At 25.6% G+C, this 18,022-nt stretch overlaps 1 protein-coding gene across 1 annotated transcript in view; it reads right to left on the bottom strand.

Annotated features, from left to right (window-relative positions):
* Positions 1-970: 970 nt before the first annotated feature.
* Positions 971-18,022, bottom strand: part of LOC111631547 — a 32,814-nt gene continuing 15,762 nt past the window's right edge. Inside the window, exons 2-6 of the mRNA XM_023375804.1 lie at positions 3,447-3,617; positions 2,928-3,163; positions 1,587-1,677; positions 1,172-1,247; positions 971-1,100 (exon numbers count right to left, since the gene is read on the bottom strand). Coding sequence (XP_023231572.1) covers positions 1,055-1,100; positions 1,172-1,247; positions 1,587-1,677; positions 2,928-3,163; positions 3,447-3,617 — 620 coding nt within the window. The 3' untranslated portion in view covers positions 971-1,054. The remainder of the gene's footprint in view (positions 1,101-1,171; positions 1,248-1,586; positions 1,678-2,927; positions 3,164-3,446; positions 3,618-18,022) is intronic.

Genomic DNA, 18,022 nt, shown 5'->3' with positions numbered 1-18,022 from the left:
TTAAAAGAAAATTTTAATAACTACACATTAATTACTGAAGTAAAATTAAATAAGACCGAAATTAGTTTTATTTAAGGTATATAAAAAAAAAGGTATATTTTTAAAAGAATTTGTTTAGAAAGTAGCTTTCGGAGAGATAAAACAAATAGCAATTGCAAATTGGTAAATTTTTAACCATATTTCTAATTTGCAGTACTTATTAAAACATAAAAGTACAAAAATTTTATTAAATTCATCTGAGTTTTTTTTATTATTATTTTTGTTCACTTTCCAGTTCTAATTTAATTTTACAGTTCTTTGAATCGTAAACCAATTTAAGTGGAACCAGTTCGAATATTGCTTTGGACTTTTCACCTTCGGGGAATATGTTAGATTATTCAAATTTTTTATCTTTATTTTTCTTTTTAACAACGTTGTAGTTTACATAGCAAGAAAATATACATATTTATATTAGCAATTCATCATATTAAAAAACAAATTATATAAAACAATTGCAGACGGATCGATGTCTCGCATTCCTTTACGATTTTTCCTAGTTTTCAATGTTAAAAAATCTAATGTAATGTAAATATTTCGCATCAAAAACACGAAAAAAATCATATATAATTTCTGTATAATTAAAATTCTTAAAACTGTAAAATTATAATTAAAAGAAAAGAAAAGGGGGGGAAACTATATTTACATATCTAGAGATTTATAAGTTAGTCGGTTTAATAATATATAAAAACAGAAAGTAAGAGCTTATAAGTTTGCTAATTTAATAATATTCAATAAAGCAGAAAAATATTCTTGGATTAAATTAAATTTTTATGTTAAATATCCATTAAATCAATAAATCTTTACAGATGCACATTTTAATATATAATTAACGAAGCAGAAGTCGTGCGAATTGCATTAATATTTTAAAACAAAGTTTACACGGGTTAAAATTTATTTATGTTTATTTATATCCGATACAAACTGAGTGTTTGCAACAAGTTTAGGACCTCCTTGAAAAATTATTACATTCCAATGACAGTCTATGTCATCCGGCTTCGCCCCGTATTGATTTTACTCAACTACACATGTAATGGGAAGTGTAGGAAGAGGTCAAAGCACATCTGCATAATTAAACATTTAGAATATTTTTACGGGATTTAAATTCTTATCTTTTAAAATATTTTCTGTTTACCTTGTATTGGATTGTCCGTATCTGTGATATTTTTCATTTAATGATAGATCGCCAGAATATTCGTCTAGTTCTTTTACTATAAGAAAAAAAAATATATATATATATAGGCTATATAAAACAGGATAATTCTAAATTTAATAATATATAAAGATTTTTCTTATAAAGTTATAAATATTGTAGATATTGGGCATTATTTTATATCGCATTCTGTTATAATAAAATACTATTTTTCAAGGCAATAGAAGAGAATGTAATAATATAGTTTCTGTAGTAACATATCATTCACATATTAATAATTTCAGAAAAGGAAACGGATGAAAGAACGGGTCGTGCGTATACGTTAGGCAGAAGAAAACAGAAATAAATAACATATAAAGACTATATCTAAACTCATATTTTAAAGAAAAGTCCTTACTTGTAACATCAATGTTAGGCTGTTTATCAGTATTGTCTCGACCGTTCGTCCATAATCTTGAATACTGATGTGGAAGGTTTTCGGGTCTTCTCTAAAAAAAGAAAAAAACATAACAAAGACGTTAAAGAGTGTACAAATTAAAAAAAAAGTTATCGATCAATAAGATAAATCTCTTTTGTTAATTTAAACTTTAAAGTAAACAGTTTGATCTGTTGTATCGGCTCTAGTTTGTTGAATATTTTGTAGTTTGAACGTTTAATTAAGCGTGTCTGTCATGTTGTATCATATAGACAAGCTTCCTTTATAATTAATTAGCTAATTTTGTTCGTGTTCGATGCTTGGTATATAAACGTGCAATTTATCTCTCTCTCTTTCTGCCAAGTACATCTATTAGAGAGTTAAGAAAAAAAATAGCTAAAATTCAACCAAGCATATATACTTTTTTAAAAACATATCCGCCGTCGGCGTATTTTAAAGATGCATTCGTACAGTTAAGGATTAATGCGGTCACTTCAAGGAAATTTAGTTACAGCTGAATAATTAACTAGGTTTATTTAACGGAAATAAGAGTAAAAACATCAATTTTTATGGAAAAAAAATCCTAAAAATAATAATAAAAAAATTATATCTCTGGAAAAATTTTACAAAACAAATTTAACTTTACTTATTGAATTTAATGCAGCTTCTTGAATCTTAACTTATACTGTAAATACATATAATTTTTATTTTTATTTTATTTTTTTCGTTTTATTAAGTTAAGAACCTTTTTATTTTAAATTTTTTATGAATGTATTAGATAAAATAATTAATTCATTATTATTTATACATTTACGTACGTGCTTGCATGTGCGTGTAATTAAATTTATTATTTATTAACTTTTTAGATGATATTAAATTAACTTTTAAATAAAAATCGTTAAAAGTTATTTAAAAAACGCTTTTATTTATTTATTTAGAATATAAAAAAATAATATTAAATTTCAATAAAATTTGAATAAAGAGAAAGAATAGTATTTAAAACCTATTAAATTTAAAATATAAATAAATAAATAAACAAACAAAAAAAAACACTGAATTAGAAATTTAATAAAATTATTTACTGATATCTTGTAAAAAATAGAACTGTTTGTTATTAAAAATACCGTAAATAATTACTTCAATTTTATAAAAGTTTTTATATTGCTTTGAAAAATTTTTATCGTAAAAATCGTACGACTTTTATTAGTATTATTATTATTATCATCATCATCATTTCACTTTTTTCCCCCTTTTTCTTATCAACTTTTGCAGTAAAATTAGAAAGTGCAGAAGTTGTAAAATTGAATTTAACAACTTAATTACCTGTACGCGGTGCGGTACATCATACGTATGCTCTGTGGTTCGAGATTTATTTGGGCGTAAGCATTCTGGAGACTCCAGATTTCTACTTTCCGATTGGCTAGTTGGGATATGAGTTGTGGCATAAGGCAAGGGATAGTACAGTGGCTCCCTCTGTGCGTCGTAAACGGAATTACCTTTGGCTTTTCCGTATGAGCTCATGGATATGTCATCCGCCCTCCCTCCGGAATTTCTAGAATCTGAATTAAATTTAAAATCGTTATATAATAAATAAAGATTAACTTATTTCAAAATTAAGTAAAATTCTCTCCATGGAAAAAAAAGTAATCCTTAAATAAAAACAATTTAGATAAGGCTGATAAACTTTGATATCCTTGAAATACTATACACAAATGCTTTAAGGATGTACTTGAAGTTTCTGAGAAACTGACGTCAGTATATAAACATACGGTTAGTTAATTCAATATTCTGTATCTAAGAGGCTAATTTATGTTTAGAAAAACAAATAGAGGATATATTTACAGAGATCCGATGATACGTCTCCTCCACTTTCTCTTCTTTTCCACACTACAACGAATGTTGTAACGCTAATGATAACAACTAATACGACTATTGCACATATTATAGGCACTAAAATAGCCGGATCTTCGAGAAAAATAAAATGTTTCCCTGTAGTTGGAGGGGGTATAGTTCCTAGAATATAAAAATATTAAATAAATAAAAGTATTGACGATATCATATTACTACTGTTTACATTAATTCGAATAATTTAACTGGTTGATTAGTTAATATTATAATTATCAGTGGACATTGCAAATTAATGGTCTAGTTCAAATAATTAGTTAAAGTGAAAGCAAATTTAATTAAAACGAAAATATGATTAAGGTTAAATTTTAGAGGTGAACATATTAATCATTATTAAATTTACTATAAATTATTAATTTTTTTAAACAAGCTGATGTTATGAACAGATAATTAATATTCAAAAACATAATACTCTGAAGTCAATGATAATGCTTGAAAAATGAATAGACTGTAAAAAACATGGAGGCTTATATAAATCCGCTGAACAACAATTCATAGGGAAAAAAATAGAATAGAATAGACTGCTGCTATGGATGTATTTAATAACGAAAGCAGAAAAATAGAGTCTATTATGATGTATTTAATGATAATATCAGAAAGCTTCAGATACAGTATAAATAACGATAATCATATCAGACAAAAGTGATCTTTCGGTTTTCTTAATATGTCACATTCAATATTTATCATGATCGATAACAGGATAACGACAAAAAGGAAACTGAAAAAACATGTTATAATCTCTATACTATACTCTAGACAGAAGTCGACATCTGTTTCAATAGCTTTCAATTGATGTTAAAGCTAAAATTAAATAAACGTTTACTATCTATTACTCAATAAAACTCTGGTTAATACCTAACAATAGAAAAGAATTGATATCTTCTGATCAGTACATAAAAAAAAGAGTATAGAACATTGCTCTAGTGGGACATATCAAACAGCGATTCTCCTTTGAAGAATTAAGATTTAAAGAGTTTAATACCGGAGAACAATTCACTACGGTGAGAAACTTAATCTGAAACATAGTTTCTCACCCAGTCAGTCGCCATCCTCAAGCTATGCTTAACTAATACTAGAAATTGAGACTCATTACTTGAGAAACTATAATTTTCCCCTAATATCACAGTGTAAATTAGTTGTAAAATGATCTAATTTCAAATAAAATTTACATTGTTAATAAAGTCATAGCTCAATACACCGCTCTACTGAATAATGCCACTCTCATAAAGCGCCAACGAATACTGGTAAACAGATCGTCCTCATAAATTTTAAATGGGAAACTCCTTCAGTATGTGTGAATTACTAAATGAACTAGTTTGCATTGCAAACAATATTGTTATCACTAAATCACGTGACTTTAAAATTCTCAAATTCACACTTATTGTAGCACTCACTTCGGTTTAGCACCACATTTCGATTTAGTGTCAATTTCGCAGCTGAATAAATAAATTATGGTAGCAAATAGAATTTTTTATAAACTAAATAATATAGTAATAATTACAAATATTAAGTTTACAAATGAAAGGCTTTTATAATATTATCTTTGACGTTACGGTAATTGATTTTCAGAGTGATGAAGACGGAGATTTCAACTTGAAGTATGTTGCGCCATCTGGCGGTAAAATTTCTTATTACACTCTTTCGATATTTATTACTTTCCTGAGAAATTGGAAAATTTTTCATAATAAAACTTGAAACAAACTTTCGTTCAACTATCGAAAATCGAAAATATTAAGTAGTAAAATATGTTTAAAATTTAATACGAAAAGAATAAAATGTTATTTAATTCTTTTATATTGATTTAAAATATTAGAGGATGAAAAATTACATTAAAAAATCTATCAGTAAGATTTTCATTTAATTATAAAAATATTGTGACTTATTAATTAAATTTTAACATTAATAATTTTTACCATATTATTCATTGTAAAAAAAATAAAGTAATGTTAGATTAAAGAAACCTTCATTTTAATTGCTTTTAAGTAAAATTTATTTTAAAAAAAAGAAATGCAATTTAATATATATCACTTANATGTAAGATGTTTATCCAAGAAAATACATCAAGAGGTCGGCAAGTGGAGTTAATGCACTCGAAATCCAACAAACACGTTAATGTAGTAGAATGATGAAATATGTTATATAAAACTGAACATGTTTTCTCTCTAAGTCTATTATTCGTAATAGACAAGTTTTAGTGTATCATATATGTGTGCCACATTTATTCAGGACATAATTGAACACTGTGACTTACATGCTGTTCACAAAATGTACATTTTACCAGTACAGTTTCGCGCTCGACTGAAATTTTGTGATATAAGTTCAATCTAGTGAAGAAATTGCCATCTCTGCAAACTTTTGAATGAGTTTACTACTTCTTTTCAACATGACATCGTTATGATCATGGCCTAGGAGAATAATAACAAAGGAAATTACTTGAATTACTGAGCCAAATGATAAAAATCTTGTTCAAATTTTATTTAAAATTGGATTTATGTAATTCGAATATAACATTAGAGTTTCATAATGTATACGATTACTATATATATGCAATTTTAAACGAATAATTCAGAACATATTAGAAACTATAATTAGGAAGAACAAGAAACATCGAATTAATTAATATTAAGTTTGAATTATTAGTTATATCTGTTATAAAGTATGTTTCATTATTAATAACTACTTAAGCACTTGCATATTAATAATTATTATGAGAAAATTCAAATGGATTTAATCAGTCATAACATTATCAACAATTATTATATTCACGTTATAAACTATTATATACTACTTATATATTTATAACTAAGAACATAAAATTTAATAAAATATTTAAAAAGTAATAATAAAATAAAATTTAAAAAGCGAGCTTATTATTATTTAATATAGCAATATGTGTTTTTCATCTGTATTCACCACAGCACAGCTAGGGAATGTGATTTTTTTTTCTTTTTCCAAAACTATATTCACCATTACATAGCTCCAGGCTATGCTTTTCTGAAGTATACTACAAATATTTTGAAAATGCAACTATTGCAATTTTAGACTTTTTTAATCTTCAAAATTTGTATTCTAGTATGTACATTACACTCAAAAAACAGATTTCGATATTTAAAAAACAATAAAATGTATCTATTTTAAGAAACTAGGAGTATAAATTATAGGCCTATATTTATTCTTTGGAGTGAAGAGCTGCATGCATTTATTTAACAGGTACACAGAGTGATTTCAAAAGATTCTATCAATAGTTACAATAATATATAAAGTTTATAAGAAATTTTTATTGTGTAGAATAATTCTTAACGAAAATAATTATTTAAATCCTGTAAAAATTTCATGGATTTTAGTAACCCCAATTAGTATTTTTATGGAAAAAAAAAGAAGTATTGTGTGGAATTTATTATACTTAAATACCTTTTGAATAGAGAACGTATTAAAATTTACATGAATTATGTATTTTCCTATCAAATGTCGAAGAAGACATAAATAAAGACATGCCATTTTTTTATAACAAAACAAAAAAAAAATTAGAAAAAACCCACAAACATTATCTAACATCTTTAGTAAAAATGGGAATAATTTTACTTTTTCTCTATATTTTTATAGGATTTGTCTTTATATTACTTGAGTAAAGATAGATGTAAGATGTTTATCCAAGAAAATACATCAAGAGGTCGGCAAGTGGAGTTAATGCACTCGAAATCCAACAAACACGTTAATGTAGTAGAATGATGAAATATGTTATATAAAACTGAACATGTTTTCTCTCTAAGTCTATTATTCGTAATAGACAAGTTTTAGTGTATCATATATGTGTGCCACATTTATTCAGGACATAATTGAACACTGTGACTTACATGCTGTTCACAAAATGTACATTTTACCAGTACAGTTTCGCGCTCGACTGAAATTTTGTGATATAAGTTCAATCTAGTGAAGAAATTGCCATCTCTGCAAACTTTTGAATGAGTTTACTACTTCTTTTCAACATGACATCGTTATGATCATGGCCTAGGAGAATAATAACAAAGGAAATTACTTGAATTACTGAGCCAAATGATAAAAATCTTGTTCAAATTTTATTTAAAATTGGATTTATGTAATTCGAATATAACATTAGAGTTTCATAATGTATACGATTACTATATATATGCAATTTTAAACGAATAATTCAGAACATATTAGAAACTATAATTAGGAAGAACAAGAAACATCGAATTAATTAATATTAAGTTTGAATTATTAGTTATATCTGTTATAAAGTATGTTTCATTATTAATAACTACTTAAGCACTTGCATATTAATAATTATTATGAGAAAATTCAAATGGATTTAATCAGTCATAACATTATCAACAATTATTATATTCACGTTATAAACTATTATATACTACTTATATATTTATAACTAAGAACATAAAATTTAATAAAATATTTAAAAAATAATAAAATATAAGAGTTGAATTCGTTACTTATTTATACACCAATATATTTTTCCATCTGCGCTTACTGTAAGAGTTTTGTTTTTCGAACTGTATTAACTACTTTTTTACTTGTCGTGTAATATTAAAATACAAATACGTGTGTATTTACTTAAAAAAATACTTTTAAAAAATTAAAAAAAACAGTCATTAATTACAATCAATAATTAACGAAAAGATAATCAGAAACACAGTAATTAGTCATATATGATTTTTAAATATTATATACGTTTAGTTTTTAATTTTAAAAACATTTTAAAAATACATTAATTATTGATTATAAAAAGTATAATATCTCAAAATTCTCCCACAAGATGGCAGCAGTTAGAGTAAGCATCATTATTATTATAGAAGCATCAAATATGCTTCCAGGCTATCATATTAAAATGATTTAGAAATATTTAAATTTGATAAAATTTAGATTATTTCAATAATTCGATTCATGTAATATGAATTTGAAATATTAAATTTATATGATTTAGTTAAGATTGTAAGAAAAATAAACAAGTGAGCGTGCGAAAGGCATTTATAAAAATAAACAGAAAGCGAAAATTTAGTTTGGATTTACAAACAAGAAATTCACGTAGTGTATATATTGCATTAGTTCGTGCTTCATTGGTTGGATGAACTTAACGTTTTTATCAGGACAGCAAATAATAACTACATTCATTATTGTCGTTAACACGAACAAGACAAGTTCTGTCAATTATTCAACTAGAATATATTGAAAGTTCTGATAAGGCATAAGTTAGTGAAATGTAATTAGAATATTCTCACTTCTCTCTATTAGATTATTCTGTTACCCATATTAGAAAGCCTTTAGCCTAGAATCATTTGTATAAATTTACTATAGATATTAAATTCAAACAGCTGAAATTATGTATTCATTATGCTGATTTGATTCATATATTGCAAAGCTCTTGTTAGTTAAGTAGCTGATTCATCTTTCTCTGGTAATTTTCTGATCTTAATGTTTACGTAAGACGAATATCTGCTTGTTATTAACTATAATTTAGTAACTTTTCATTAAATAAATGAAATTAAAATATTTAATTCGCTGAAGGATTGAATGGTACACAAAAATGAATTATGGATAGTTAAATGAAGGATAATCAGAAATTTACAGATATCTAAATCGCTTTTAGCATTTAATAAGCAATTTACAACTAGAAATTCATCTTGGAAACAGGTTTTTAATTCTATTTTCAATTTATTTTATTGTTTTCACTCTCATTTGTACTTTTGAAACTTGCTCCATCTTCTGTAAAGCAAAAAATCAATTTGAAGAAGGATATGGAAGAATTTAGAAGGAGCAATTATTTTTGAACCCTTAGAGGAAAGCAGGAGAATCCTTACAAAGGAACCATTCCAAGTATTGTAATCCTAAGAAATAAAAAGTGTTGTGATTGAACATGGGTGCAAAATAATCGATATATTCAATAAATTATATTTCATAGACATCATTTTGTATTTTATCAAAAACATTATTTTCGTCGTAGAAAGTTGCAAGAATCTTAAATCTAACTATTAAAATGAAAAATCTGAAATTGTTCTATTAAATATATATTTTGTGATATGATCCTATTGTATCAATTTAAGAGAAAATGGAATTTTAAAACTGTTGTATTTTGAGAATAAGAACTCAATCTAAACTGTAGTAATCTAAAATCGCTATACGGTTGAAAAAAATATCATGTTTTGATGGAAAAATTGGCTGCTAAAATGACAATATATTTTTCTTTTCTAGAAATGAATTAAATTCTTTTGAAACTGACATACCATCTCAGTTAAGAGAAAAAGAAAAATAATAAAATCTCTTACTCCAGCAAAATTCCAAATAAAATAAAACAAAGGTAATTAAAAAGCTAGATCTACTCACTTAACTTTTTTCACTTATTTTAATAATACTTACTATTCCATATTTATTAACTTTGAATTACAAATAATAAAATTTTGATAATTTTAAGAAAAAATTATAATCATTTTTTGTATTGAAGGTCAATATGTAAATTTAAATATATCAAAATATTTGATAATTTAAGCAAATGATTATTGCAAATAGCCAATTGAAAATATAAGAATTTTGATAAAAATTTACTAAAACTAAAAGCAATATAATTTATCATATAATAAAAATATTTAGTAGATATTAAATATAGTGTATTGTACAATAGAGATATAAACATTTAAATTTTACCATCATAAAATTCAATTATTAAGAAACATACCTTACTATATAAGTCAAATTTAAAATTAAAATCTTACATTTTCGTACAGACATGCATATTTTATTAAATAATCATATTTACTAATAAATAAAAGTTTATTGGTTGCTTTTATATCTTATGAAATCAAGTGATGTTTACATTTATTTGTATGCATATGCAGTCAATATCGGTTCTAGTAGATCTATAGAAATTCTCCAGATAATAAACATTGATATAGAATCCAGTTTACACAAAGTCGAATCAAAAGTTCTGCAACGAATATTATTCAACGAGAAACTTTGGTTAAGTAATTATTTACAGACTAATAAATCCATGAAATTGTTGCATATTTATTTTAATTAAGCAATGCCGCGTAAAAATCACCCTTTTCGTTTAATATTAAAATTTAGTATATACTTCACATTATATAATATGATATATAATTGTAAGTTTACCAAATTTTATCAAAACAGAAAATAAATCTTTGACGTATTCAAATTTTGACACGAATTCTCTCACAAATATCGAGGAAACTTCATAATTCTTGCATATTATTAAAATATATCTACTTTAAATATTATTACAGTCCATCTTTATTTATTTGTTGTGTTATTGTGATTCTAAAAGTGTACTGAATATCTTTAACATATCGTAAGAATATATTTTAAGAATTATATTTTAAACTATTACTAAAATAAAGTAAACTGAAAAAAATTCTAAAATAAAATTCAAACTCTTAATTTTAGAAAATAAGAGACTTGTAAACTCAACTACTCAATTGTTTCACATAAGATTCAATCCTGACAATCCATATTGATTCAAGTGTGTTGTATATAAATCCAGTCAGTTCAGAAAAAGACAAGAGAGAGTTGACTTGAAATTTTTATAATATTGTAAAGCAAAAGTAAAGATTACTTTAGATTAATCGCCATAGTTACAATTTCTGTTTGCTTTCGCCTGCAATTTAAAATTTGAGCAAATGATTTATGAAAAATGGTATATATTTCGTATTGGATTTTTATCTGAAAATAAAGTAAAATAAATAAATAAAAAACAATTAATTATTTATATAGAAATTTTATGTTTACTTGGTATATTTAATAGATGTTAACCATAATGTGTAGTACTGTACATAGAATTATAGACAAATTTTGTTTACTACAATCAGCATAATTTTAATATTAAGAATGATTTATTCTTATATATTAAAAATTCAAGTTTTAGAAGAAAATATGACATAAATTTCCTTATTCAAAATTGATTCTAATATATACAGTGTTAAATATTAAATAAGTGTAGCTGTTAGAGAAAAGAAAATAAATAGAATACGTGTATACGTACAGTATAGTAATACATATAATAATAATGTTAACTGATTGTACACTGGCAACACTCAGAAAGGAACAAAGAAACAAAAGAATCGGTTTTAGAAGTGTGTGTGTGTACAGCTCTCAATGTGTACACACGCGTAGTCGTTTTCTAACAATAGTTATATTAGTTATATGTTAGAATAAAGTGCAGTGTAAAGACAGTGTCTCATCATTATCCCAACAGTAGCAATCTTCATTAAAAATTAAGAAAGTGTGATGAAACCAACTCCAATTAATGAAGCTCGAAAAGTGAATTTTAACCCAATTATTAACTTATACAATTAAACAAGGATCAAATAAAGAGATGAGAACAAAGTTCAAATTAATGTAATACCAATTCCTGTTAACATAGTTTATATTGTTCAACCGCCTATAACCACAATCGAACAATTACGAAAACTATGTTTAGGATCGAACATGCAAACATATCAGAACATGAATTTGTTAGTGTCAACATTAGAATATTTTTGGCAGTTTCAATTGATTTTATTAGTAGTCTTGTCTTCTATAAGAGATTATAATAACAATAAGCAAAATTTAAATAAAATTTATACATTTATTTGAAGTTAATGAATGTTTACTATTGTTTTCAAATTATAAACTTTTGTCAATATATTTTTCGTTTATATGCCTAGGAAATTATAATTCAAAATTATAGTTTCTTACATGAAATCACCAAAAAAGTAAATTATTTTTAAAATCGTATTTAATTTACCTTTCTTTAGAAGTCATATTTAATATGGTTTTGGAATAAATAACTAGCAAAGATCAATAACAAATTTCTGTTGTTTGTCAATTAAAGCTCTGTTCTAATTATTTTTTTTTTCGATTAGGATATGAAAATTTATGAATTTTATTTAAAATAACTTCCATTCCTTAAAGAAAAACATAAAAAATTATCATTTGCGTTCAATTTCAGCAAAGTTTAGTTAAAAACGCCCATAAAAGTGAAATTTTCTTCAAGCCACAAATGTTTTATAAAGAATATAAATTTTGATCGTTAAAAAATTCAGAATTATTAATAAAATTTTTAGTTTTATAATTAATCATTGTTTACTCTGCAAAAGTAAATCGATAAAGCAATTTTTCTGACATTATTTCGAAATCTCTGTAAGCCCGAAAAGTACGAAAAAATTGGACTTACTCATATTACCAACAATTACGTTAATAGGAAAATTGCTACAGGCATCAGAAGCCCAAAAAAAGAGGGAATAAAAGTAAATGTAATTTGTCATTTACTAATTTATTTTCAATTAGTTTCTTAAGTTATTTAAAATAAAAAGTTTGTAATTATTAATATAATTGAAATATGTTTTTGTGTAGCTGTTAGAGAAAAGAATAAGGAATAATTTTGTTTAAAAAAGTTATTTTCAGAGAAAATTATTAAACCTGATAATGTTTCTAAGTTTATTTAAACTTTTTAATTTAATTTTAAATTATAAAAACTAATTATTTTTACAGTTAACAGGAAACACAAGTAGCTTATATACAGTAAAACTTCGATTTAACGTCATTAATCGCTTGCCTCTTATTATTTTTAACTCATTCTGCCTTTGGGCTCATATCCAAAAATAAAAAATTCCTGGATTCGACAACGGATCCCCCAAAACAGTACGTTGACATCTTATTCACCTCGGCTACCAGGCCGACTGCCTTTAAAATTGACACTAAATCGAGTGGGGCTCCAATCAGAATAACTTCAAAAAAAAGTATGTAGTAATGAGATTTACACACAAGTTTGAACTTGACAGTTTGAAAGTCGGGTGATTCGTTGATAACAATGTCATTTGTAATAAGAAGTCGTACATTTAGTAATTCGCAGATTCTGAAATGTACTGTATTGTTTCACAAGTATTCATTGGCGCTTTCAGAGGGTAGAGTTAATTAGGATGGTTCTATATCAAGGTTTGGCTGTAAATCTAATAAAATATGATAAAAAATTTCACAATAATACTCTGTCACATCTCAAAATAACGTTACTGTACGGAACTTTAAAGTAATAAAGTTTACTTAAAATATGTAAAGTATTTTAATTATAAAAGAGGAGTTTAATTTAAAATAAACGATCGTTCTTCTTCATTTATGTTATGCACTTTCATATTAAAAATATAGCTAGGATTCAAGATGCAGAAAAACTTTTTTTTTTTTTCATTTGTATTGATCAAAATTAATACATTTGAAATTTTGAAAATTCAATCTCAAAATTGGATCATTTTGAATACATTTTTTTTCTATAAAATGTGGAATGTCTAAAAAGAAATTCGTTTCGAATTCTTATCTCCTACGGTTTTCTTATAGATATTCTATAAATTCTACTAAATCCGCTTGACTTATACTCAAATACTTTCAAGTTTCTAGTAAAGAAAAGGATTTTGAAAATAAAAGAAAAAAAAGTAATTTTATCAAGTAATCTTAAAATAAATAATTTACTAAAACTATACATAAGGAAAGATCAATTTCGGTTTACAACAAAACAGTTCGAAAAGACTTAACTTAACTGATATTGGTGGCGAGATGAAACCAATGTTAGATCCCACCCAGTGATATCATAAGTTTGAGTTGGGGAGAAATTTCATTCTCTTGGAAAAAAGTAAGATTTAATATAATTGAACGATTCAGTTTTTATAATTGATGGAATGTAGTGAATCCAAAAGATTTTCATTTGATCTTATACAGAATTTATCATTCGAGAGAATGTATGAAATTTAAAAATTTACATTTACTAACATGTGTAGATTTTATCAATTTCAAATATAACAAGTCCCTTTATTTAATATTGAAGTTGTACTTTACGAAGTAATGCTACAGTCCATTTACAATAGCAGCATTTCCAACGAAGAAAATAGTCTTTAAATAAGTTTGGATAAGGACGACTTTAGAATTAAATTAAACATGAGTATGAATTTTTAAATCATGAAGAATAAATCTTTTAATTTCTATTGTGCATATAACAAAAATTAATTCTGTACAGATTGTTTACTGCAGCTTGATAACAGAGAATAGTTTTCATCATTCATTAACAATGAAATCGAATAAATATATAGTATTTATGTTATCATAATTTTATTATCATACTCCGCTTTTGAAAGATAATTTCCCATGATGATAAAATTATATCAATAATATAACAATTTGAAATCACTTTTACAAATAAACACTTAGAGTAAGCCATTTTATTAGAAAAATGTTTGTGTCAAAAGATTAAATTATTGAAGAATAAAGTGTCTTTGTAATAATTTGAAAAGATATTAAAAGTTGCATAAAATACTCCTGAAATAAAAAGTAATTTTAATTTTTAATTTGGCTGAAATTTGAAAAAAATTATAACCCTATAATTTCCCACTGTTGTCCATCCGTTATTATGTCTGTCTATCCTTCCTTAATCTCGAAAATGGTTATGGATAGATGAAATTCACGACCATATATGGAAAACTTAGGGGCAGAAGGTCCCAATTAACTACATACGAACTTCCGGTTCAAACCGGAAGTCACGTTATTTCAATTCAAAAATCCCCCCGAAAGGAGTTAGCTAGATGACCGGCACGACTTTGTTATAATAGGAAAAGTATGATGTACAGGGGCAAGACACTACTAAACTAATCAAATACATATACTATATATTTATATATGTTGTACTGTACTTGTACAGTACTTATGTATACGGTTATATAAGAAAATTCATAAAAATATACATCATTATATAGAATAAATTTAAATTCATGAGTATTATAATTATTAATTTGTATTTTAGTATTTGTTCTAAAAGCTAATTTATGCAATTCAAACGCAAATAAATGAAATATTTTCGTTTTATTATTTGTAATCATTATAAGAAAATAAGAACATTATTCAATAAATAAACAGAATATAGCACTTTTCATATTATTTATATCATAAGATATAAAAAAGTGAAGTGTTTTCTATATTAAGATAATGCATTACAATTCAATATAAAACTGGTTCTTTATGAATTACGTATAAAATTAAAAAAAAATTGTCTAAAAACACTAGAAGCTGTTCTAAACACAAAATATTGAAGTGGTTACTATTTTATTATAAGTACAGTACATAAAAAAGACTTGTAAGTAACCATTAAATTAAATTTAATTCCGAAATACTAGCTTTAATCATACTTAGACTGTTTTAACCACTTAAAAGTCAAAAGTATATAAATACCCGATGCTTTAAATAAGCTAGAAGGTTTGTAAGTATATAAAGAAAAAATATATACATACACATATATTTATACGTATTTTTCTTTATTAATCACATAAGTACTAATAAAATTAATAAAAATTTTAAAAGTTTATTTACATATTACCCAAAATAAAAGTTTATGGTACGCCATTCGAGATATATTATGTTATAAATATACTAAAATCATCTAAAATAGTTTCATTTTGTAAATTTTTTTTTATCTGAATTATTCATAAATATCATTTTACTTGGCAATAGTTTTTCCTATGTAAAAAGGTACAATACAATAGATACGGAAAACGTAAAAATGATGAATCTTGAGTTAAATGGATAAAGTTTTCGATATTCGGGTGTCGTAAAGTTGCTCATATTGGGCCGAATCTCATACAACTGATGATACCTATTTTATTCATGTTCTAAACTATTATATTGAGAAAGTAAAATTTGTAAATAGCTATTTTTGTTGTCGCTTTAGTTGAATTGAAGTGATTTATTTAACAACAGTTTCGGGACATAAATCACCTATAATGCGATCAATAGAACTACTTAAAACAGTCATCCTGATGTCATCTAATGCTTTACGTCTCTCTTCTGCAACATAGTTAACATTCAACTTTATAGCAACGAAAAAATCCAAATTATTACAGGAATAAACGGAGAAAGTATTCGAGTATTGGAGAACATAAACGTTTTATAGTATTAGTAATGATTACAATAAATTTTGCGCATTTTAATTATTATACAGTAACTTTTTACAAAAGAAAAAAATTAATTATAATATATATAAATAAATTATGAAGTGTAACTATTTTTTTTTTCTAAAAATACACAAAACTAAATTAGATTGTAATGAGGAAATTCAAACTCAATTTTTCATCAAAACATTTTTGATGCTACTATAACATGGTTTTTATTAATTAATTTGATTTAGATTCAACAGCAGAAAAAACGGAAATAGCAGCTTTCCCAGAAAAATACCAGAAAAAACGGAAAATAGCAGCTTTCCCGCATGCGGATTAAAATGTAATTTAAATAGTAACGTCATCGATGATTCGTATGACAGGAGGCGATCTCGGTGCCACTACGTAACTTCTAAATCAGTATTCCTGTCGTCGATTGGTCGGGTCGTCGATTTAACATAAGAAGTTGACCATCTGTAGCCGGCTCTGCTGAGTTCCTTGTTCGGTAACCGAGTTATTGTATGGGAACCGGGACAAAAATGAGTTCAAAATTTTGCTCGTAAAGCGAATTTTTCGAAAAGTGAGGTGTTCGAAACCAGAGGTTTGACTGTAGTTAAGTTAAAACACAGTTTAAAACCTCGCTTATTATAGAGTTTTGGATGCAGTTATCAATATCAGATAAATAGGAATATTTGCGTTTTATTAGTGATCTATTGAAAAATTCCAGCAACGAGTTACTTAATGTTCCAGGCAACGTTTAAAATTGCGTGTGCCGCCATCTGTTATAATATTTTATTAAAAACTTTTTGTTTTTAATTATTATAAAATGGCAAAAAGCTTAAATTTGAGGGAGGAATGGATTTTATAAAAATTGTAAATGCTAATAACGAGTAAAATCGTCATTAAATCTGATCCTACTCAAGATATGACACACGACTCCCCTTTATCTCCCCACCCCCTCGACCTTTAATTACCAAAATTTAACAGCATCAATCCTCTAATACACAAATCTCCCTGCAAAATTTCAGAAGTTTTCAGCAAAAAGCACAGGAGTTATTAAGCTTCAAAGAGGGTGAACAAAATCGTGCCCCCCCACACAGTAGCATTCGTACAGTACTGTATATACAAAAAAATACCCGAACTTTTTTGAATTTCTCGACGTTTCAAGGTCCCGAGTCTAAGATGTAAAAATTTTGGGGGGTCATTTTTTGGCCGATCGCCATACTTTCCTTCTGTTATATATAATAGAGTCATAAAAGTTAAAACTACAAATACCACTAAATGAAACTATTAATTAATAAAAACAACTAATAAATCTTCAAATTATATAGTTTACAATTGTTTTAAAGTGTTAGAATTAATAGAAGCAAATTTTCTCTAATTACAGTCTTATTTGCTTACCCCACTTAATGTTATTAGTACAGGTGGGTCACAAAGTAATTACAATAAGGAGAATTTACTTATATTAACTCGTTATAAATTGAATACATAACATTTAGTTATTTTAATGTAGAGAAGTGGGAAAAATTTAAATAACTTTCATTACGCCATTATAATAAATTATAATTTATTATATGACAT

This window comes from Centruroides sculpturatus, unplaced genomic scaffold (genome assembly GCF_000671375.1).
Source record: "Centruroides sculpturatus isolate CEXI.00-Female unplaced genomic scaffold, Cexi_2.0 scaffold712, whole genome shotgun sequence".
Lineage (NCBI taxonomy): Eukaryota > Metazoa > Arthropoda > Arachnida > Scorpiones > Buthidae > Centruroides > Centruroides sculpturatus.
Note: the sequence above shows the minus strand (reverse complement) of the source record. Positions and strands in the feature narration are given on the sequence as shown.